This window comes from Drosophila simulans, chromosome 3L (genome assembly GCF_016746395.2).
Source record: "Drosophila simulans strain w501 chromosome 3L, Prin_Dsim_3.1, whole genome shotgun sequence".
Taxonomy (NCBI): domain Eukaryota; kingdom Metazoa; phylum Arthropoda; class Insecta; order Diptera; family Drosophilidae; genus Drosophila; species Drosophila simulans.
In genome coordinates this window covers 16507163-16529709 of record NC_052522.2, presented here as the reverse complement: position 1 = coordinate 16529709, position 22547 = coordinate 16507163, and the positions used below count along the sequence as shown (strand labels likewise).

At 42.4% G+C, this 22547-nt stretch overlaps 1 protein-coding gene across 6 annotated transcripts; it reads left to right on the top strand.

The window, feature by feature from the left end:
- Positions 1-613: 613 nt before the first annotated feature.
- Positions 614-22508, top strand: LOC6738386 (glutamate synthase [NADH], amyloplastic). Of its 6 annotated transcripts, none has more exons than XM_016169380.3 (16): positions 615-840; positions 8334-8822; positions 9118-9245; positions 13758-14844; positions 15257-15259; positions 15431-15597; positions 15659-16822; positions 16890-17020; positions 17089-17447; positions 17510-17655; positions 18405-18514; positions 18571-18704; positions 18767-19098; positions 19154-20638; positions 20781-21439; positions 21541-22508. In XM_016169380.3, the coding sequence occupies exons 2-16, from the start codon at positions 8496-8498 to the stop codon at positions 21672-21674; spliced, it is 6366 nt and encodes a 2121-aa protein (XP_016032215.1). In that variant the 5' UTR covers positions 615-840; positions 8334-8495; the 3' UTR covers positions 21675-22508. The 6 variants fall into 6 exon arrangements, 5 of the variants coding, with proteins under 5 accessions (XP_044778875.1, XP_016032215.1, XP_016032211.1 ...); XM_016169378.3 differs by lacking the exon at positions 615-840 and adding an exon at positions 2446-2588; XM_016169377.3 differs by lacking the exon at positions 615-840 and adding an exon at positions 8044-8194.
- Positions 22509-22547: the final 39 nt, after the last annotated feature.

Below are 22547 nucleotides of genomic sequence, written 5' to 3'. Positions count from 1 at the left end.
ACATACCAGAGCAAATATACCGAATCGACACACAGCGCTCAGCTTTTGAAAGTCAGCACCTTTGCTTGTAACGGTACTTAAGTTATGTGTATTACAGCTTTTGACTGCTTGGATTTGATTAATATTATTATTTTAGTAGCACATATAATTAAGTTCTATGCAATATTTAGAAATTGGTTTTTCTTTCATTGGTATTTTTTACTTATATCCCTTTATTGTTCTGTAAAATAATCAATTATTTATTTAATTTATCATACACTTTTGCACAACTTACAATTTATTATTTTGGCTGTGATTGTAAGAATTTATTCCGGTATGAGATGGATACTAAAGCCCTAGATGTGTCTCAGTGAGATTTTGACAGTGAGCGCATCATGTAACGGTATTTCGCGACACGCATTCAAATTATGTGTAAATAATTGAAGCAATCATTAACTAAAATATTTGAATTTATTTCTTTAATCTACTAAAACTTGGTTCTTTATTAATTTAATTTTATGGTTAAAAGATTACAACGAAGCTAGAGTTCGAAAAACAACAGATGTTGTTGTTGTTGCTCTCACGCAACTTTTCGCTCTCCGCTTACTTTTGCGCTCTCTTCGGTTTCGGTTTGGGGATAGTTGCGATTTTCGTCCTATTCTTCCATTCTCATTCGGGCTTTTGAAATAAACGCACGTATTCTGAACACGCGGAAAACCAGAAAATATTCTAAAGCCAAATAGAAGTGGAAGTGCTATAAGCAAGTGGAAAAGTGAAAAACTCCAAAGCTCTTGGTTTTGTGTGGACGCGCAAAATACGAAAATCAGTGCATAGTAAATCGGTTTATCAGAGAAGTTGAAAGTAATTACGAAAAATATGCGTGGAATTCCTTTTTGTGTCGCTTAAAAATTGTGATATGCAAATGACTTAACACACACATACATACGTACATACCTAGCACGGTTTAAATTCACCATGGGGGATAGGATTAGGATAGGAAAAACGCTGTAACGAAGAATAGAATAGTTAAGGGTTCCGGGTGCCCCTTTTTCTTACCACAGCTTTTCCTGATTCCCGTAGGAGTTCCTCTAGAAAATCAATAAATTTTACATGGAGCACAGAGAAGCACACACACACACGTTGAAAAGAGGGAGTGCGGGAAGAGGAAGCATAGCCAGAGAGCAGGATGAAGAAGGAGAGCAGAAGCTCCCGCACCAGAACTTACAGTGGGGGACATTAAACTAGTAGCTGTTTGATTCGCTGATTTATGGGTACTTAAAATTATAGATTTATGGGAAAGGAAGGGTTTTCTTAAGTGCTCGTTACGTGTTGCTTGAAACATGAAGTGATTCATTAATTTTTAACCAGTAATCTCTTTCTTAAGCATATATTCTATACGTTATTTTTGATGTGCGTCATTCAGCTTTATTAGATAGTATACTTTTAAAAATCATACTATAATACAAAAACTGCGTAATGTGTTACTTCCACATACATAGGCATCCTATTTAAAAAAATATGAAAGTGCGCAATTTTAATTTTTTCAAAATCAATTCAAAATAGGTATTTGCAATGTAAATAAAAAATAAAGTAAACATAAAATAAGTAATACCACAAACGGACTGCAATATAACTGAGCGAACCTATGGCAATGGCCTGCACTGTGATTTACCGCCCTGCCGCAAGCTTCTCCTTCTTGTACTTGTTTTTTGCCGCTACGAAGTTCTGTTCTTGATGTTGCCCCCACCCCTTTCATCTTCTTCTTGCTCGTTGACTATTTTATGGGCTGTGCTGTGCTTCATTCGTGAATCTTGTTTCGCTATTTACCGCCCCTCCCCCTTTTACTGTGATGCAGACAGCTGCTCTGCTCTCCCGCTCGCTCCGCCTCAAGGTCAGAGTAAGGTTAGCTCCGTTCTCCTCTGCTTCAAAGGGCCATGGCAGTGATTTCTTCCTCGCCGCTCCACCGCCCGCCCTCGCCCTTCCCCTCATCCGATCTTTTTTCATTTCCCTCTCGTCGAGAACAGTGGCTGCCGAAAGTCTGCGGCCACCGAATGCCGCAAATTGCTCTGCCTAATTGCCGCATCAAATTTAATGACAGCCACTGTGTATCTGTATTTGTGCTTGAGTGTCCTTTATTACACTGAGAAAATATACCGGCTACTTAAAAATGTGCTGTTTTAATCCTAAGCAGAGTATTATTAAACAAAAATATCCATTTCACATACATTCACTATTGCATCTTAAGGCGAATGAAGTTAGTATTGTGACATTGCATTTTGTATTCATGAAAAAAAAACAAATTTTTGTTCCAGCTTCTATTTATAAACGTGGGCGTCAAAGTTTGCCTTACTACGTCACTGCCCCTTGACATTTACACTTTCTCTCTGCGTGGGTGGCAGCTTCCAAGTTCGCTCTCTCAGCCCGGTTTGCTCTCCTGACATAACGGTTATGCAATCAACGCCGCATTTTGCTATTTTTCCGCACGGAGAAAGGCTTTCACAATTGAATTGCACTTGAAATTAAAGGATAACGTTCTTGCCTTTGTTTTATTACCGCTTAATGTGTGTGTTTTTGTGTGCCAGCACTTAAAAAGGATTGTGCGAAACTGAGTGAGCAAATAAAAAGCGTAGACAAAGGACCTAAGAAAAGATTGTCGGAGATTTTACCGGAAGTGTGAACCAAGTCTCCCCTTGCTGCTAAGTGCGTTTAGAGCCCTTTTCGGGCTTATCGCAGATTTGTGAAGATGAAACTGAAAGCTAAACAATCGTATTCTTATTGAAAAGTCGGCGAAGTAGTCATGCCCCAAAGCAAATTCCGCATCCCCTTTGAAATTGAATATGTTTTGCGGTCTCGCTCGAAATAAGGTGGCGCCGCAAGTTTGGTTTATTGGTTCAGTGAGTTCCCGAACGGAAAACTTTTCAATTGCGTCGCAGCCTCTAAATTAAATCAGTTCTAATGGTGGGCATATAAAGCAAGTGCCTCCGCCAATTATGAAAGCCTTATATTAATCAGAATTCTCTTGACGGATGCCATAACCTTAAAAAATAAACGTTTTTTAAAACAGTCAAATTATATTTCAGTCCTAAATTCTATTGTCATTCATTGACTGATTCACTGATCAGTTGTTAAATATGGTAGACACTGCAATAAAAATGGTTTATAACTTTTCCTTATTATGTTTTTAAATGAGTTAAATTTAAATTTATTTTTATATGCTGAAATCCGTAACAAATTGTGAGAATATTTGGTTTATATGCTGCTGACTTTTAAACAATTGCGTTTAAAACTGATTGATATTTCACAGGGAGGATTACGTATGCGTAGTTGAGTGGATTGCTGATAAGCACGGTCCCGAGTTCTCTTATGACAAATAGCAAACAGAAACGGCCAGAACTCAATACCCGGTATCCACCCCATCACTTGATTCAGCTCCCCGCTGTAATTTACTTGGTTTCCATTTACATAACTCTGTTTATCTAGACATTGGGGATAAGGGGGGGCTGCAAGGGCATGGGCGACGTACCCCAAATGTGCAATCCCATCCCAGCCAGATACGGTCATTGGAAACTAATGTAAATTGCGATGTTGCTTGTTTATTGAATGCAAACGATAGGACCGTCGCAATTAGCGGGGGAAGGTGGGGAGCGGACTGCACCTACGCCATAAATAGCAAGCAGCTGCGATAAATTTCTCCGGACAGACAGGAATTTATGGGGAAAATAAACTGAGAAATTGGAAACTTTTCAATGCTAAATCATAAGAATGAGTGCTTGCTACGGGGTAAAGTCCAAATATTTACCTAAAATCATATTTAAAGAAGATAATATAATTTAATTTCTTAATATATGAAATCAAAACATGAATACCTCTGATGTTTGAGCGTACTGCATGATTATAGAAGCCATGATAATTGACCATTTATTAGCACTTTTTATATACAAATTTGACTTGGACCTTCAATGGTTCAGGTTTAATTAGTTAGTAAGAACAGCCCTTCGATCTATTGATCTTTATCATTCAATCAAAGCTAAAGTGAGTTATCAGCAAATTGACTGATTTTTTTTGATTAAAAGGGCTTTCGAACAAGGCTAATTATCAGCTCATACAGCCCACTGTGAGTGTAGATAAAAAATGTTCCCATAATTGTAATTACTAATACGTAATTCCGAGGCGCAATAAAAAAAAACCAACCGCAAGATGCACAGTTGATTCTCTAATTAAACACGCGACCGTCCGATAATGAAAACCAATTGTTGCTATTTTTAAAGCAATTGAGGTGATCCCTTTCGGAATCGGCGGCGAAAACTTTGCACAGCTGACTCAAGTGCACAGGTTGGAGGCCATAAAACAACGGGGGTACCAATAAAGTTGGCCCCGACTGCCTGATAAGCGCCCAGCCGGGTCAGATAATGCGCATTTATAGCGGCAATATAACCACCAACCCCCCCAATGGATCCCCCTTTCAATTTTGGCCTAGGCCATATCGTAAATCGCTGAAAAACAAAGTTTATAGCGTCGGCGGCTACCGGAGTTGGTTTCTCCACCGATTTTTTAGATTGTGCAGCGGAAGAAAGTTCTTGGGTGGGGCTAATGGCCTTGTCATTGTGCGGGATCCTGGCACCCATTAGGACCGCCTATTGTAATTATCGCACGATAATGGCCGCGTGGCATGCCCCATCGCTTAGCGTACTAACCACACGCAACGTTGTCGACGCATAATTTATTTATTTATTTCGGCTCTTGGGGTTATTGAAACTTGTTGCCTGGTCTTGTTTACATCATAAGTATATAATATCTGCGCGGAATATCTATAGATGTGCGTACTTATCGTAATGCCCGGATATCTCTCCTATGTTTGTGGATGTGGGCCACACGCGGCTGTCGCATTGCGGACTTTGAGCCAACCCAATGGATGGCGATGGTGCCTGGCTACATCTATAGCTACATATATCTCTCCGTATCATCCGGTCGCTTCTCCATTGTGCGATCTATTCTCATCTGGTAGTCTGCAGACTTGTTTGCTATATTCAATTTCGTTGCTATATTTTTTATTTTCATTCTGTTGAAATGGAAGTCTAAATATTTACGTTGACTTTGGATCGAACTTAAGAACAGGGTGTCTCCACCCAGTATTAGAAAATAATTAAGCGAACTAACTGCTCTTAGCCAGATGAAATGTCAAAACAATTTGCAAATGCCATTCGACACGTGATCGATAATTCCGCAGGAATGTATGTTCATACCGTCAGCGGGGTCTGGTTCTTATGGATACATATATATCTTTTTTGCCAGCATTATTGTGAACTCTGAAAATAGCCATCTATTGGTCTGACGCACTCGGAAAGTTATGCAATTAGAACGGCGGAAATTTGAAGGAAATTAAAAAGGAATATTGATAAGTTGTCAATCCGGTTGACAGATAGGAAGTACTGAAAAGGTTTCTAAACCATCTAGTGATATAAAATCCATTTTTTATCCTTACGTCATGATCAACACCTAGGGATGATGTTTTCCACGAATTTCTATCATATTTTTGATGGCTTAACGTGGTTCTTTTGCATTTTTTATCTCTTCTATTAAAAGAACATACGACTTTACTATAACCTTTGCTTCTGCATACACAAACGCAGATATGCGTTTTATTCAAGTCATGATTATCAAGTTTTATTGCCTCTCTGCGTTGCCATAAAAAGCTACCAAAATTTCTTCTTTCGTATATCGTACTTTTTGCGACTCGTTTAATGTTATCTTAGGTCAAAACTTTTCCACTGCACCCAAATCGGGTAAATCAGATCATAGATAGATATAGATATTGAGTCCCGTTGAGGGCTATGGTCCCATCTACGTCACATTTTTGCGTTCCACGATTCTTATCGCTCCGTGATTGTATTACGCCTGCAGCCAGAAATCGAACATGTGTATATTTATAGACCATTCCTCTCTATCACGCATGCAAATCGTGAATAGCGCCTTGTAGCATGTCTCCCCCCAATGGAACGCCGTAATCTCTGCGCTGGGTCCCATGCCCATACCCATTGGAATCGGCAAGGAAAAAACCTTACCAAACCCCAGAACCCCCAAGTAAAGTTCACTGTGCCATTAGGCTTTTCGTGCTAGTGCCGTGAATGAGTCTTATCTGCTGTGTGAAATCGCAGGGGAGGACACGGGCGAGCGGTATGCCAAAGTTTATTAACTTATAAAAAGAAAATAAAACATAGTGAATGAGAATTTCGGCTTCCTCTTTCCCCCCAGGCGCAGACACTCGGCTGGCACATGTTAAACGCCTGATACCAAAACAGCAAAAAAAACAAGAAGTTCGGATGATGATGCTAATCGAAATTGTTAATACCCCTTGTGCATAATATATATTGTTAAACAAAGCTGCACATTCCATTATAAAGAAACATTTTCCAATTTAACTTATTCTATCTTATAAATCAACTATAATATATCATATAACCCTTTTGCTCTTATAGTTAAATAAAATACTGAATAACCAAGATCTCAATTGTTTTATGATCACCCATGATCACATATACCCACAGTACTCTGTAAGCAGGTAGATTCTTCGCAATAGAGACTGTTATCTCGCCTAACAAATTTTCGGCACTTATCTGGGAGGTGCAGCCGGGGAACCGGTTCCGTACCCCCCATATGGCCGGCTCCTCCTTAAATGCCCCAAGTGGCGAGACGGGAGAATGTGTCACCCGAATGGTTCGCCGAAGATTGCCATGTGACGTTGTAGCCCCGGCCAGATAATTCCGATCGCTCTCCGAGACTTTGAACTTGCCTATAATTCATGCGGCTCTTGATTCAGTCGCCGCCTCTAGAACACAATAGAAAGTCTTTGATACGATGGGAAACGATTTCTTCTAGAGCAAGGGAACCGAAATCCATGAACTTGGAACTAATCTACCACTTCTGTTTTTTTCTAGTCACTTGGGCTTTTGATTGATAACTTTATGTGGGACTAATTAAACGAATGCCACTAAATTATGTGCTATTTTTGGAAAAAGGTATTTGCTAAAAATTTAATCAAGCGCAGCGAACAGTGGAAAATTTTGAAAAAGAATTCGGGACCAACAACATGATCTTCTTATGGAGAATCTATTTATATCGTCGCTCAAAAAGAGCAAAAAGTCTTTCAGACAAATGCGTATTTTCAAATGCATTTCTCTGGCCGAAAGTTGAAAGACCCCATAGAGAGATATGTAAATTATATTAATTATTGTCGAGCTGATCTGTCAAAGATCTTGGAATTTAACAACAAAATATCTAAAATTATAATCCTTTAACAACAGCTAGCTATCGGTATTTTGATGTTGTTTTTGCTGAAAAATAAAACTCATTCGGTTGTTTGTTTTGCATATTTGAAATTGCTTTGCTCAAAACGAATTTATTGCAAATCGCATTTTAAAGCATTTTGTTATTGTTATGCATGTCCACTGTGACGCCGTATAAATCATTTCGCCATTGCATTTGATAACGTTTAACGATTATAGACCGCTGCCGTTCCTAGTTCGATAAAAAACAGTGTAAATATGGGGCGATTTGGTTGCATTACGTATGCGCCCATTATTCAAGGTTCCACTTCTGGATGCATTGATTGTTCAACCACACTGTCAATCAATTGAACGATCTTTCGATCGTCGAACTGTCTATTGTGGAGCAATTTAGCAAGCCCATTCAACTGAAAAGGTGCTCAGAAAACTAAGGGGTAAACAAAGCTCTGGAGAATACGAGCAACTACAGCTATTCGTTTGTGAGAGCGAAAAACATTGAACAAAAATATAAAATATAAATAAAATTATTTAAAAGGATATAAGTAATATCTACTAAAGAGTAAAATAAAACATTTATAAAGTTCTTCTTAAAAATAGCAATTCTCATGGTTTTAATTACTGTAACTGTCCTGTAAATACGTTCATGATAAGCGCAATTGCATTACATGATATTGATTCAGAATTGAATCAGGCCTCTGATTGCGTGCGCAACTCGGGAGAGAGAGGCAGAGATACTATATAGTCGAGCGATCGTGGGGACGAGTGCTCCACCTTTTCGAGGAGAGAGTCCGATCGATCTTGGGGGCTGGGGCTCAACGCTGCTGCGCTGCTCCAACGGCGCTCATTCGCTTGTGAGCAGCCGTCAGTGTCGCGTGTGCCAGCAGCGGGATAAAATAGAAATAGTTACCTAGAATATCTAGCAGTGCATAAATGTATGTGTGTGAAAATAGTGTAAAACGAATGGCGATACAAATAGCTGAGCAACGTGCAAAAATCAGTTTCAAGTGCAACAGCACTGCAAAATAAGTGGAATAAAATTGCAATATATTTTTACTATTTTTTTGTTTGCAGGCAAATATAAACTGAACTAACTGTGCTAATTCAACCAGAAATAACTGTTAACCTAAACGGTGTGAACACGCTAATTGAACGCAGTGCAGATACAATTAAAATCGAGTGAAACCAAATTAGATCCCGAGAGATTTTCAGCAAGTGCAACGGTAACAACGTATAATGGCACCAACAATCACTGACAATTGCGAATTTGAATGTGCAACTGTTGAGGCAACAACAACAACAACATCAGCGATTACCATCGGTGATTCCGATCATTTCGATAGTTCGGCCATCGGCAGCAGCGGCGATAACTTCGAAGAATCGAATGAACTGCATTTGAACGGGCAGCAGGATCAGGATGTTCAGGAGGAGGAGCAGCAGCAGCAGCAGCAGCAAATGCCATGGGAGGCACCTGGAAAACAGGGACTCTACGATCCCCAGAACGAGCACGAGGCCTGCGGAGTCGGTTTCATCGTGGCCATCGATGGCAAACGCTCTCACAAGGTAAGGATCCAGCATAAACATCCTTTCGATCCTGAAACCAAAACTTTATAACAAGCAAGTGTTTATTATAAAGTTGTTTAAGCTTCTTTTATAAACTTCTTTCAATATTGAAAACCAATCCATGTACATTAAATACCGTTCTACAATTTTGTATTATCCGTTTAAATATATACATGCATTATATTTGATTTGCTTTATTTATAAGTAAATGTTTTATTTATTAAGACGTTTAAATCTACGTATTGAAATTAAAAGCGATGAATGTAAGCTAAAAAGATTTTTGTTTCACACATAGATTCTACGTGATGCCCAGACCCTCTCAGAACGGATGAATCACCGCGGCGCCTGCGCCTGCGACAATGACACTGGCGATGGCGCTGGCGTCTTGGCTTCCATTCCTCACGGACTCTACTCCAAGGCACTGTAAGTATCACTAATATATATAACATCTATATAGATATAGTATCGAATATACATATGTTTATTTGTGCCGGTTCCTCTGGCGCCGTCGCCATTGATGAACGAACTGCTTACACGGAACACGGGACTTGTTGGTGGGCAGGGGGAGCGATATCGCCGTGATCTCGTGCGCGAAATACGAAAATAGCTCAAAGCTGCCTTGTTGTTTGTCGTTGTGTCTATCAGTTGAGATCTATTCTCTTAATAAAAGTATAATTCATTTAAGATTAAGTTGGTTTAATTGAAGCAATAACCTCATATTTAATCTTTCTTCAATATAATACCCAATTAAATAATTATTAAAACGGGTAGAATGATTATATAACAAAGTTAATTTATTCTTCCGAGAAGTACAATCGATAATGCTAAGATTGATTTTTCCTTTTAAAGTATCTGTAAACTGTTTTTTTGTTATTCAAATTTATATGCAGTAATAATAACAATTTAAAGTGAGACGTTTAGCCACTGTGTGCATAAATTAATGAATGAGTTGATTTAATTGCGATATCCAACTTATTAATGATTTACAAAATGATACTCTGTTTTAAGGGAGGATATCAACATTGATGTCCCTTTGTTTGCTAAATTTCAAAGTAGCGTGAGGAAAAGATCAAAAATAGTTTGTTGAAATGAGGCACATCCACAGGTCCACAAAGATATATCGCATCCACGACCAGTGGCGGTCACATACAAGTACATATAGAAGGTACATACATATGTCGGGGAGTATTTGCCTACCTATAGAGATCCGACAATCCGACAATCCAACATCTGCTCTCTGCTCCCGAGCGACCTATGTATTTTGTTTTCTGTTTATTTCGTCGGCTTTTTGGCACGGTTCTTGTTTTCGTCACGCTTTGCCCAGAATCGGTAAACATACGTAGCCGTAATATATATATTTATTTATTTTAATAGGCCATATATGGGATTAAACGATGTTTTTAGGGTCCAGTCTAAGTGGATAGCAGAATAGAAGCCATTTGCAGCCAATTACTTTGTGCAAATTATTCTACAATATTTAGCTCAACTACGCCAAATGGAAAAACACGGCAAGGTCTCCTATTTGTTCCCCTCGGGTTCTTCACTTAATCCAGTGTACCAGATGTGCATAGTAATGAGATTTGGTCGGGTAAGATTCAGATACTTTAAGTGAAGAAAGATTTGAAAGCTTAAAACAATTAACAGCCAATAAGAGGAAACTTTTATAAAGTTTTTATTATATTTCCTAAAACTTTAAACCGAGCTCGAGAGTTTCAATTAAGCATTTGAAATGGTTAAGGAACGAAAGAATATTTGAAAAGTTTATTAAGGTTAACTGACCTAAATCGCTCAAATCAAAGTCAAATGTGCAAAAGACCTCTATGATTTTAAGCAGTTTAATCAGAGCTCAATTACGCTGACCTTTATTAAATATATCAGTTAAATGCGTTTCGGTTGCTAGGTGCTGATTCTAGAATCTTTGAAAATGCTTGATAGTTTCCAATGGAACCAATCGATTTGAATGCGTTCCACTCCATTACAGCCAATGGAAAGCGTCTTTCCTGAACCGCAGCTAATAAAAACGACACTGTCCAAGCGATTTACAACTCAATATGCGCTAATCAATGGCGCGAATTTGATATAACCAAAGCAATTAAAAAAAGAAAACAAATTGTTCCGTGTCTAAGTAAAGCTGATGAAATATACGCTTCTGGAAAAGAAAAAGCGAATATTCTTGCTGATGTCTTTCAACTGAAGCATAATCTGACACATTCATATTCAAACCAAAATACAATTGACCAAGTCAAAATATCTTTACAATCTATAGCTGAAACCCCAAACAACATCGCAGAAATTTGTAGAGTCACTTATCCAGAGGTTTTTTCAATTGTAAAAGCTCTCCATACTAGAAAATCTCCTGGAATTGATGGAATACCTAATATATCCTTGAAAAACCTTCCTACAAGCGCCATTAATCATATTGTTAACATTGCCAATCACTGTCTTCAGGCAGGCTATTTCCCACGGGATTGGAAGATAGCAAAAATAGTTCCAATTCTCAAACCAGGAAAACCTCCTGATAACCCTGAAAGCTACCGACCAATAAGCCTATTAAGCGGATTGTCCAAGATTCTGGAAAAATTAATTAAATTGAGATTGGTGAAATTTTTGGACATACACAACACACTACCAACGGTACAGTATGGTTTTAGAAATGGTCTAAATACCATACTGCCGACCTTAAAACTAAGAAATTATATTAAAGAAAGTATCCAATCCAAACAATCTGTAGGGCTGGTTACACTTGATATTGAGGCTGCATTTGATACTGTATGGCATGACGGACTGTTGCACAAACTAAAGATGATTGGAACTCCCATATACCTCATTAAAATAGTTCAAAATTTTTTGACACATCGATACTTTAGCGTTAATTTGGACAGTAGTCAATCTGCTAGACGAATTTTAAATGCAGGTGTGCCACAGGGTTCTGTCTTAGGACCTACATTGTTTAATATTTTTACACACGATATTCCACAAGCTACAAACTGTGTACTTTCACTGTTTGCTGACGACGCCGCTGTCTACAGTGCTGGTTTCTCGTACAGCGAGATAAATCAATCCATGCAGAGTTACTTAAATGAATTAGACATATATTACAAAAAATGGAAAATTAAAATTAACCCTAATAAAACGAATGCTATATTTTTTACAAAAAGAAGGAAACCTCGTTATCTTCCTGATAGACAGTTGCGAATACTAGACTCTCCAATACAATGGGTTGACAACATTCGATATTTGGGTATAATTTTTGATAAAAAACTAACATTTAAATACCACATCAACAACACAATTATGAAAGTTAATAAAATTATTTGCACACTGTACCCTCTAATAAATCGTAAATCTAAATTATCAATATCCAATAAGATCATAATTTTTAAAACAATTTTTAATCCAATATTAATGTATGGGTCACCTGTTTGGGGTAGATGTGCTCAAACTCATATCAAAAAACTTCAAATATGCCAAAACAAGCTGTTAAAATTAATAATGAACTTACCTTATTACACAAACACTAAGTACCTACATATAAAAGTAGGTGTACAAAAAGTTCAACAAAAAATACAATATTAACAATCTTTTGTTTCAAGTCTTAGTTTTTTAAGTTAGTTGTAAGTCAATTAAGGTTTTTCTTCTCCCTTGTTTTCCTTAATAAATAATAAATATTGTTATACAAAAAACTAAAAACAGGTCAACTAGACATAATTAATAAATATTTCAGATGAAAGCCTTAGCTAAACACTGTAAATACCTAATTATACCATTAGCTTTAATGAAATGTACATATATATATAAGGGATAAAGCACAAATAAATTAAAAAAAATAAATTAATGGCGCGAATTTGCAACTATTTGCTATGTAATTAGTAGAGCAGCCGTCTGATACCCGAGTATATACTATATATAATATACAAAAATAGGAGGAGGTGACAGATGGATTTTCGCAACTGGTTGGGTCATTAAAACGCGTAATGTCGCACGACAGTCCCATAAATCTAGTTTAATTAGTGTCTAGCCTAGGGTTTAATTGATATGTCCGAGCATTTTCGGGGTGTTCTGGACGATTCGGGTTTTCGCTTTGGACAAGAAATTGTGAAATACTTTGCATGCCCCAATCGAGAAGGAAGAAATTCACTCTAGACACGCACGTGCAAACGGTCAAGAGCATTTAAGATTGCGATCTGAGAGCAACGCAACAAGTCGGTGATTGCCAAGTTCAAGGACCGGCTTCAAGTCTTGGACTAATTGCGAAATTATGGCAAAACACTTAAACAGTACCCCGTCCATCGGTTCGACCGGAATTCTGAGACGTAATAAGAACGAGGTTCAGGTACAAACATATAAGCTCAGCTCAATCTCAATTGCACTTGGGGAAAAACTTTGCATTTTCAGGTTGCTTGTTGGGTTGAAATCAAAATATATGAGTAATTAGTTTTTATTACATGACATTGTGTTCATACGTCTTTCTCGCAGTGTACGCATGCATGCCTGAATAACGAAAACAGGTGGACAGGCGAATAATGCGCACCGGTGGACGGAATGGGGGAGGTACGGGTTTGGTTCCATCAGGTTGTGACGGCTGGATCGCCGACAGCTTGTCCATAGAAAGATGCTGATAAGGTGCGACTTGTGGCGGACTCGTTTCGTCACCAGCACTCAATGGAATGGCGCGATGAATGAATGACTGAGTAACTGAACTGGGTGACTTGGATTGACTTGCGCCAAATGGAGAGCTGACTATGACTGCGATTTAATGGCGCATTAATATTGGAGCTCAGAATGTATCCAATGGAAAAATGCTTAAACGTTGACAAATCGGTAGTCTGATTGCGCGAAATTCCTTTAAAATCATAAAACGTTATCTAAGTTATGACAAATTTAACTCACTATATCCCTCAAACTCAACTAACCTTACGTATTCTCCGTTTGCAGTGCCAAGCAGGGTGTAACCTTGCCGGAGTTGGGTGACTATGCCACGGGCATTTTCTACTTGGATGAGGCTCAGCATGCAGCTGCCGAGAAGGAGTTCGATGATCTGGCCAAGAGTCTTGGATTGGAGGTGATTGCCTGGCGCACTGTGCCGTCCAATCAGTCAGCCATTGGCGTGGTGGCCCGCAAGTCGGAGCCCCTGTCCCGTCAGGTGTTTGTGCGTCGTCCCGCCGGAAGCGATGAGAAGGCCTTCGAACGGCAGGTTTTCGTCCTAAGGAAGAGGGCCAGCCATGAGTTGATCAAGCCGGGACGACGGTTCTACATCTGCTCCCTGTCTGACCGCACAGTGGTCTACAAGGGACTCTTCACTTCCGACCAGCTGTGGGATTACTACACGGACCTGAAGGATCCAGAGTTCGAAACCTACTTGGCATTGGTCCATACTCGTTTCTCCACCAACACCTTTCCCAGTTGGGAAAGGGCTCATCCTCTGCGCGTCCTGGCCCACAATGGTGAGATCAACACGCTCCGGGGAAATGTGAACCTCATGAAGGCTCGCGAGGGTGTCATGCAGTCGGATCTGTTTGGGGATCAGCTGAAGAAACTGTACCCAGTGGTGGAGCCGAATCTCTCGGATTCCGGCAGCTTCGATTGCGTGCTGGAGTTCCTCACCATGGCCAGCGACAGATCGTTGCCGGAATCGGTGATGACCATGGTGCCGGAGGCATGGCAGAATGACAAGACTATGCCGCAGGAGAAGCGTGACTTCTACCAGTGGGCAGCCTGTGTCATGGAACCCTGGGACGGTCCGGCTCTTATTAGCTTCACCGATGGTCGCTACATTGGCGCCGTTTTGGATCGTAATGGACTGCGTCCATCGCGTTTCTACGTAACCAAGGAGAACGTGCTGGTCATGGCTTCTGAGGTGGGTGTGTACGATGTGGATCCATCGCAGGTGACCCTGAAGAGCCGCTTGAAGCCCGGCAGGATGTTGCTGGTGGACACCAAGGAGAAGAAGCTCATCCAGGACATCGAACTGAAGGCCAAGATTGCCAAGTCTAGGCCTCATTCCGAGTGGCTGCAGCAGAAGGTGAGTTAAGGTTTGGTCGTCACATGTGGTATGAGGAAAGACTCGGTGGAGTTAGAATCGTTAGAATGTTTTCAGTAACTCTACCCTAAATTTAAAAATACAAAAAGATACATTGATCCAATTTTGCTATGAGCATATTTATCCATGGTATTGTTACTAGAAAATGTTCTAAGTTTTAAAGGAGCTTTCAAGATCTGTGCCCCACAAATCCAGCCACCTATACTATATTACTATACACATATCAGGCTCACAGGGTCGATTTCCACTAATCATTTAAAAACACAAACTCATCTCCAGACACCCAATCGGAAAACTAATAAAAATAATAATCTTTGGTCTAAATTTGTCCATTCTCTCTCACGCTATCCCCTAATCTCAATCTATGTGTATTTTTGTTGTGGAACTGATGCAGATGGTGAGTTAACCAACCCAGATAGCCCTAGATCCTATCCTTTGTCCTTTGGCATCCCAAAAGTAGTGTTGATCCTAGTTTTTGCCTTCCCGTTGCGTTTCATTTTGCATGTTGCATTTAAATAAAATTATAAATATTTTGCAAAAACTAATAGTTGTATTTATATCGCAATAGATTACCCTGGATGAGATTCGCAACGCCAATGTGTTGAATACTCCTCCCGTTGATGAGCTGGCCAAGTTGCCCGCCTCCCAGAGGGGCATCTTCGATCCCAGGCTCTCTCTTTTCGGTTATTCCACGGAAACGGTCAATATGCTGCTCATTCCCATGTTCAAGAACAAGTAATTAGATAATTTGAGTAATTATTAATAACATAAAGATAATCTATTTATTGTTTTACAGGAAGGAAGCCCTTGGCTCCATGGGTAATGATGCCCCGCTGGCATGCCTCTCCAACTTCCAGCCCATACCGTATGAGTACTTCAAGCAGCTCTTCGCCCAGGTAACCAATCCGCCCATCGATCCATTCCGCGAGAAGGTGGTCATGTCGATGCAGTGTCCTCTCGGTCCGGAGGCGAATCTTCTGCAGCCATCGGCTCAGCAGGTGCATCGCATTTGGCTCACCAATCCCATACTGAGCATTCCAGATACCCAGCTGCTCAAGCGGAATACGCACCGCGGCTGGCGGACCAAGGTCTTGGACATAACATTCCAGTATAACGAAGGCGTTCAGGGTTATATCGACGCCATCGATCGTGTCTGCCGCGAAGGATATGCTGCAGCTCAAGCTGGCTACCAGTTGTTGGTGATCTCCGATCGTGGAGCGGGAATCGATGGTAAGGTGGCAGTCTCAGCCCTTTTGGCCCTCGGCGCCTTGCATCATCATCTGATTGAGACACTGCAGCGCATGAAGGTGGGCATTGTGGTGGAAACTGCTGAGGCCCGGGAAGTTCACCATATTTGTGTACTCCTTGGCTACGGAGCGGATGCCATTTGTCCATATCTGGCTTTCGAATTGGCCCAGGCTCTGCGTGATGACGGAGTAATTGCGCCTGAGGTTAACGACAAGCAGATTTATGCCGCCTATGCCCAAGCTATTGACACGGGAATCGCAAAAGTAATGGCCAAAATGGGCATCAGCACTTTGCAATCCTACAAGAGCGCCCAGATCTTTGAGGCTGTTGGATTGGGTTCCGACCTGGTGGCCAAGTGCTTCCGCGGCACCCAAAGTCGCATCGGTGGAGTCACCCTGGAAATTCTGGCCAAGGAGGGCCTTCAACGCTATCAACTAACCTATGGCAAGGCAACGCCAGACACACGCATCCTGCGGAATCCTGGCCAGTACCACTGGCGTCACGGTGGCGAGGCTCACATTAACGAGCCATCCTCCATTGGCAGCCTGCAGGAAGCGGCCGTTAATAAGAATCTGGATGCATTTGAAGCCTTTAAGAAAACCACTCTGGATAGTGTGAAGAAGTGTGCTCTTCGCGGACAGCTGGAGTTTGTTACAGATCGGCAAAGTATTGATATCTCCGAGGTGGAGCCCGCTAGCGAGATTGTCAAGCGGTAGGTTAAAGTTTATATGTTTACTTACTGATCTAAAAGACTCTTTGTTTATTTATAACTCTTATAGCTTTGCCACTGGTGCCATGAGCTTTGGCAGCATCTCCCTGGAGGCTCATCAAACACTTTCGATCACCATGAATCGTATTGGTGGCAAGAGCAACACTGGTGAAGGTGGCGAGGACTCAGATCGTTATTTAAGTGAGTCACAAAGTTTATCCCTATCGGTTAGTAAACTAATCAATATTTATTTATCATTTGCTATCCAGACCAAGATCCAAACAACAGTCGTCGCTCGGCCATCAAGCAGGTGGCTTCGGGTCGTTTTGGCGTAACCGCATCCTACCTGGCTAATGCCGATGATCTGCAGATCAAAATGGCTCAGGGCGCCAAGCCGGGTGAGGGTGGCGAGCTGCCAGGTTACAAGGTGACCAAGGATATTGCCAAGACCCGAAAGTCCGTACCCGGAGTGGGCTTAATCTCGCCTCCACCTCATCACGATATCTACTCCATCGAGGATCTGGCTGAGCTGATCTATGATCTTAAATGCTCCAATCCGAATGCCCGCATCAGTGTGAAGCTGGTGTCCGAAGTGGGCGTTGGTGTCGTCGCTTCCGGTGTTGCCAAGGTAGGTTTGGGAATGCATTAGAAAGGTAATAAGTCTCTTGAAGAATTTTCTTATTACAACAGGGCAAAGCCGAGCACATTGTAATCTCTGGACATGATGGTGGTACCGGAGCTAGCTCCTGGACAGGCATCAAGAATGCAGGATTACCCTGGGAGCTGGGTGTGGCCGAGACGCATCAGGTTCTGGTGCTAAATAATCTACGATCACGGTAAGTTTCCGACCAGGAGAAGCCGGCACAGAGCCATTCCCGCTCTCTCCTCTTGTTGTTACTAATCATGAACCGATACATTACTGAAAGTGCCTGGTTATCCAGATGACAGCGTTGGAAAACCTGTTCAGAACATGTATTCCCAAAAGCAGAGATCCATTGATCATCGGAAAGTTGGGCTGATCCCCCTACACAACCCCATTGAAACTCCTCGTACATGTGGCCAGTGGGCGGTGGGCAGGAGGACGATGACACGGCGCTTGGGGAAGGCGAATCTTGTCCAGCGGAAGAGCGCTCAATGAGAATTTTAAATTCTTTGAAATCTGACAAATGAAAGATGTCTCAATTGCGAACCCATGGACATGATCCAGTGTGAGGAAACGGATACAGTGAAAGATCGATCCATTCAAAATGAAGAAGTAGCGCATTCTTTGGACAGAGACCTTTGAAGTAATGAGTATCACTCAACCGATCTCCAGATCCTAGCTACAGAAACCCGCTTCCAAACAGCTGTAAAACACGATTCGATCGATCCAGTCCAAATCCAAACTCCAGTCCACTCGCTCTACTCCACTCCACTCACTCGCTCACTCGATCACGTTCGTCGCGCTGTGCTCCATTCGTAATTTCTTCTCATTACATTGATTCCTACCCGGGGCTGAATTTGCTAACATTGCCTTCCTTTTTATGTCGTGTCTTCCCACTATAAACGGTCTGGATCTGGATTTGTTTGGATGAACCTTCCGCAGTGTGATTGTTCAGGCCGATGGACAGCTCCGCACAGGATTCGATGTGGTGGTGGCTGCACTGCTGGGTGCTGATGAGTTTGGTTTCAGTACTGCTCCCTTGATTGTCATGGGTATGTTGTGTGCATTACTTTTATACGCTGTATTGTAAGCATAATAATCTTTGAAGGCTGCACCATGATGCGCAAGTGTCACTTGAACACATGCCCCGTGGGCATTGCCACCCAGGATCCGGTGCTGCGCAAGAAGTTCACGGGTAAACCAGAGCATGTTATCAACTTCTTCTTCATGCTGGCCGAGGATGTAAGCTTTTATTTCCCATAGCTTCTATAAATTAGACTAATCACTTGACTTTTTTTAAATAGATTCGCAAAATCATGGCTGGATTGGGAATTCGAAAGTTCCAGGATCTGATTGGTCGCACCGATCTATTGCGCGTGGCCAGTCAACGCGATGCCAAGGCTAGTAACCTGGACCTCAAGTTGCTCCTGCAGCCAGCTTTGGAACTGCGTCCCGGCACGAACATCGTTGGAGGTTCCGTAAAGCAGGACTTCCAGCTGGAGAAGCGTTCCGACAACGAACTAATTGCCAAGGCTCAGCAAATATTCAGTGGAGCAGACGATAATGTAACCGTCAAGATGCGCATCCACAATGAGGAGCGAGCCTTTGGTTCTACTCTGAGCTACCATATTGCATGGTAGGATTAGGTCTGTTAACAAGGTGATCATAATCTAATTTGGTGTACTCTACAGCAAATACGGAGAGGCTGGTTTGCCCGCTGGCAAGAGCATCGACATCTTCCTGGAGGGTTCCGCTGGTCAGAGCTTCTGCGCATTCCTGGCGCGTGGTGTTAATGTGACATTGAAGGGCGATGCCAACGATTATGTGGGCAAGGGTCTTTGCGGTGGCAATGTTGTCATCATGCCACAAGATACGGTTCCATTCGAATCACATCTCAATGTAATCGTGGGCAACGTTTGCTTGTATGGAGCCACCGAGGGAACCGCCTATTTCCGAGGTATTGCTTCCGAACGCTTCTGCGTACGGAACTCTGGTGTCACAGCCGTGGTGGAAGGTGTTGGCGATCACGGATGTGAATACATGACTGGCGGTGTCGTGGTTATCCTCGGTCTCACGGGACGAAACTTCGCCGCTGGCATGTCCGGCGGTATTGCCTATGTGTACGATTTAGATGGTTCCTTTAAGCCCAAGGTAAATCCGGAAAGTGTGGAACTCCTGCCGTTGGAAAGTGAGAAGGATGTGCTGCTGGTCAAGGAACTCTTGGCTGATTTCCTTGAGAAGACAGGCTCGAAGGTGGCCAAGGAGTTGCTAGACAACTGGGCCGAAGCCCAGGGCAAGTTTGTCAAGGTCTTCCCCTATGAATACCAAAAGGCTCTGAAGGACATGGCCGAACAACAAGCAGTGGAGCAGCCCCTGAAGTCCGCCATCGAGAATGGAAACGGAAAGCATGAACCGCACATCAAGGACATCGAGGAGGCGATTCAGGACGTGGTGCTCGAGCAGAAGCGTGCCGATCGCGTGCTGGACAAGACCCGCGGCTTTGTAAAGTACAAGAGGGAATCGGCTCCGTACCGAGATGCTGGAGAGCGACAGAAGGATTGGGATGAAGTCTACAACTTCCCACATGTGCGCAAGAACCTCAAGGTTCAAGCAGCTCGCTGCATGGAATGCGGTGTGCCCTTCTGTCAGTCCAATTCCACGGGCTGTCCGCTCGGTAACATCATTCCCAAGTGGAACGACCTCGTTTTCCACGGCGAGTGGCAGGAGGCTCTGCGTCAACTGCTGCAGACCAACAACTTCCCGGAGTTCACTGGTCGAGTATGCCCCGCTCCCTGCGAGGGTTCCTGCGTTTTGGGCATCTCCGAGCCAGCTGTAACGATCAAGAACATCGAATGCGCCATCATCGATCATGCCTTCGAGCAGGGTTGGATTAAACCAGAGATCCCGGAAGTGCGCACTGGCAAACGAGTTGCGATTGTGGGATCAGGACCTTCCGGCTTGGCCGCCTCGCAGCAGCTGAACCGCGCCGGTCACTTTGTCACCGTTTTCGAGCGCAACGATCGCGTTGGTGGACTCTTGCAGTATGGTATTCCCACGATGAAGCTTTCCAAGGAGGTGGTCAAGCGGCGGGTAGATCTGATGGCTGACGAGGGTATCGAGTTCCGCACCAATGTCCATGTGGGCAAGGACCTCAAGGCCGAGCAACTGCTGCAGGAGTAAGTATAATTGAACATTTAAGGTGATCCAAACATTCTTGACGACTTTGCCGCGATCGGGTGCTCAACATTTAAGGGAATATTAACTATTCCGTAACAATCTTAACGTAACTTTACTTATTACTCTCGACATTTTCAACAGGTATGATGCCGTCCTCCTCACCACTGGCTCCACCTGGCCCCGTGACTTGCCGCTAGCCAACCGTGACCTGAAGGGCATTCACTTTGCTATGGAATTCCTGGAGGCGCAGCAGAAGAAGCAGCTGGGCGGCAAGAATGATATAATCTCTGCCGCTGGCAAGAATGTCATCATCATCGGCGGTGGCGATACCGGATGCGATTGCATTGCCACGTCGTTGCGTCAAGGCGCCAAGAGTATCACTACATTCGAGATCCTTCCGGAACCGCCACAGAAGCGTGCTGAGGACAACCCCTGGCCCCAGTGGCCGAAGGTCTTCCGCGTGGACTACGGACACGAGGAGGTGAAGCTCAAGTGGGGTAAAGATCCGCGCCAGTACTGCACCACCACCAAGGAGTTTGTGGGTGAAAATGGAGCCATCAAGGGCGTGAACACCGTCGAGGTGGAGTGGACCAAGACGGAAACGGGCCAGTGGCGCATGCAGGAGGTGGCCGGTTCGGAGAAGTACTTCCCCGCAGACCTTATTCTCCTGGCCATGGGCTTCCTGGGTCCGGAGAAGACGGTGCCGAGCGAACTGGGCCTGGAGCTAGACCCGCGCGGCAACATCAAGGCATCCAACGGACAGTATGGCACCTCGAACTCCAAGGTCTTTGCGGCAGGAGGTAAGTTTTATGTTTCATATACTTAGTATTAAGAGTTAAAATGTGAACGATTTCTGTATCTTTTATGACAAAAATGTTAATTTAACTCCTGTTCTTTGCAGATTGCCGACGTGGCCAGTCGCTGGTCGTCTGGGCCATTACCGAGGGTCGCCAGGCCGCACGCCAGGTGGATTCCTATCTGACCGGCCGTCCCAGTGGGCTTCCAGGACCTGGTGGCGTCATCGGGACATCCTAAGAAGGATCCGCAGAGGCAGCCAGAGCAGCTAATATCAAGTTTTGTGTGCGTGCATCGTCCTTAGCCTATAGTGCGAAATTCTTTAACGATTTGTGATTTTTATTTTCGCGATTTTAGTTTAGTTTACACTAAAAAGACTTGAGTTTTTTACACACCAAACCAAAACGAAACACGTTTCATTTAGTTTTATTTTGATCGCAAAGCTGGCTGGGAAAAGTTAGTGGTTCGTCGAGATGCCCTCCATAGGTGATGATGATGATGCTGCGGCAGGAGTCAATTAAGAGTGCAAACTGAAATGCTGATTGAAGCCAATCGAATACTTATATGTATATCTTAACGGAAATCGAATATCCAACAAAAAATCTAAGGACAATAACTAGAAACTTACCGTTATCGTTAAACAGAAAATTAATTGAAGATTAAATATTTAGAAAATGCATTTTTTCAATGTTGTTTTAGCTTGTGTTGCCTAATCTATGCAAACAAAATATATGAAGTGAAAATTGATATGCTGATCTCCACCCTCCTATATACAATCCATAAATCGTATATACAGACAGAGCAATGTATTAAACTCGGCCAATATCGAAACGCATTTTTATAGATGTTGTTTGTGTGTTTTGAACTGCATTCGACCGTTGACCGCAAATGTACCTAAGTGGCTATTGTTAAAACAAATGTGCTCTTTGGCAGTTAAATGTGCGAATACAAAGAATTACACAATTTATACAAAACATATTTAACCCAAATGTATACCCTTATACATACATCTCTATATAAATATATTTATGTGCAAGTATTTGATGAAATAAATATTCAAATTATTAAAAAGCATTTGTCCGATGAGTTGATATACATATGTGTTTTGTATTT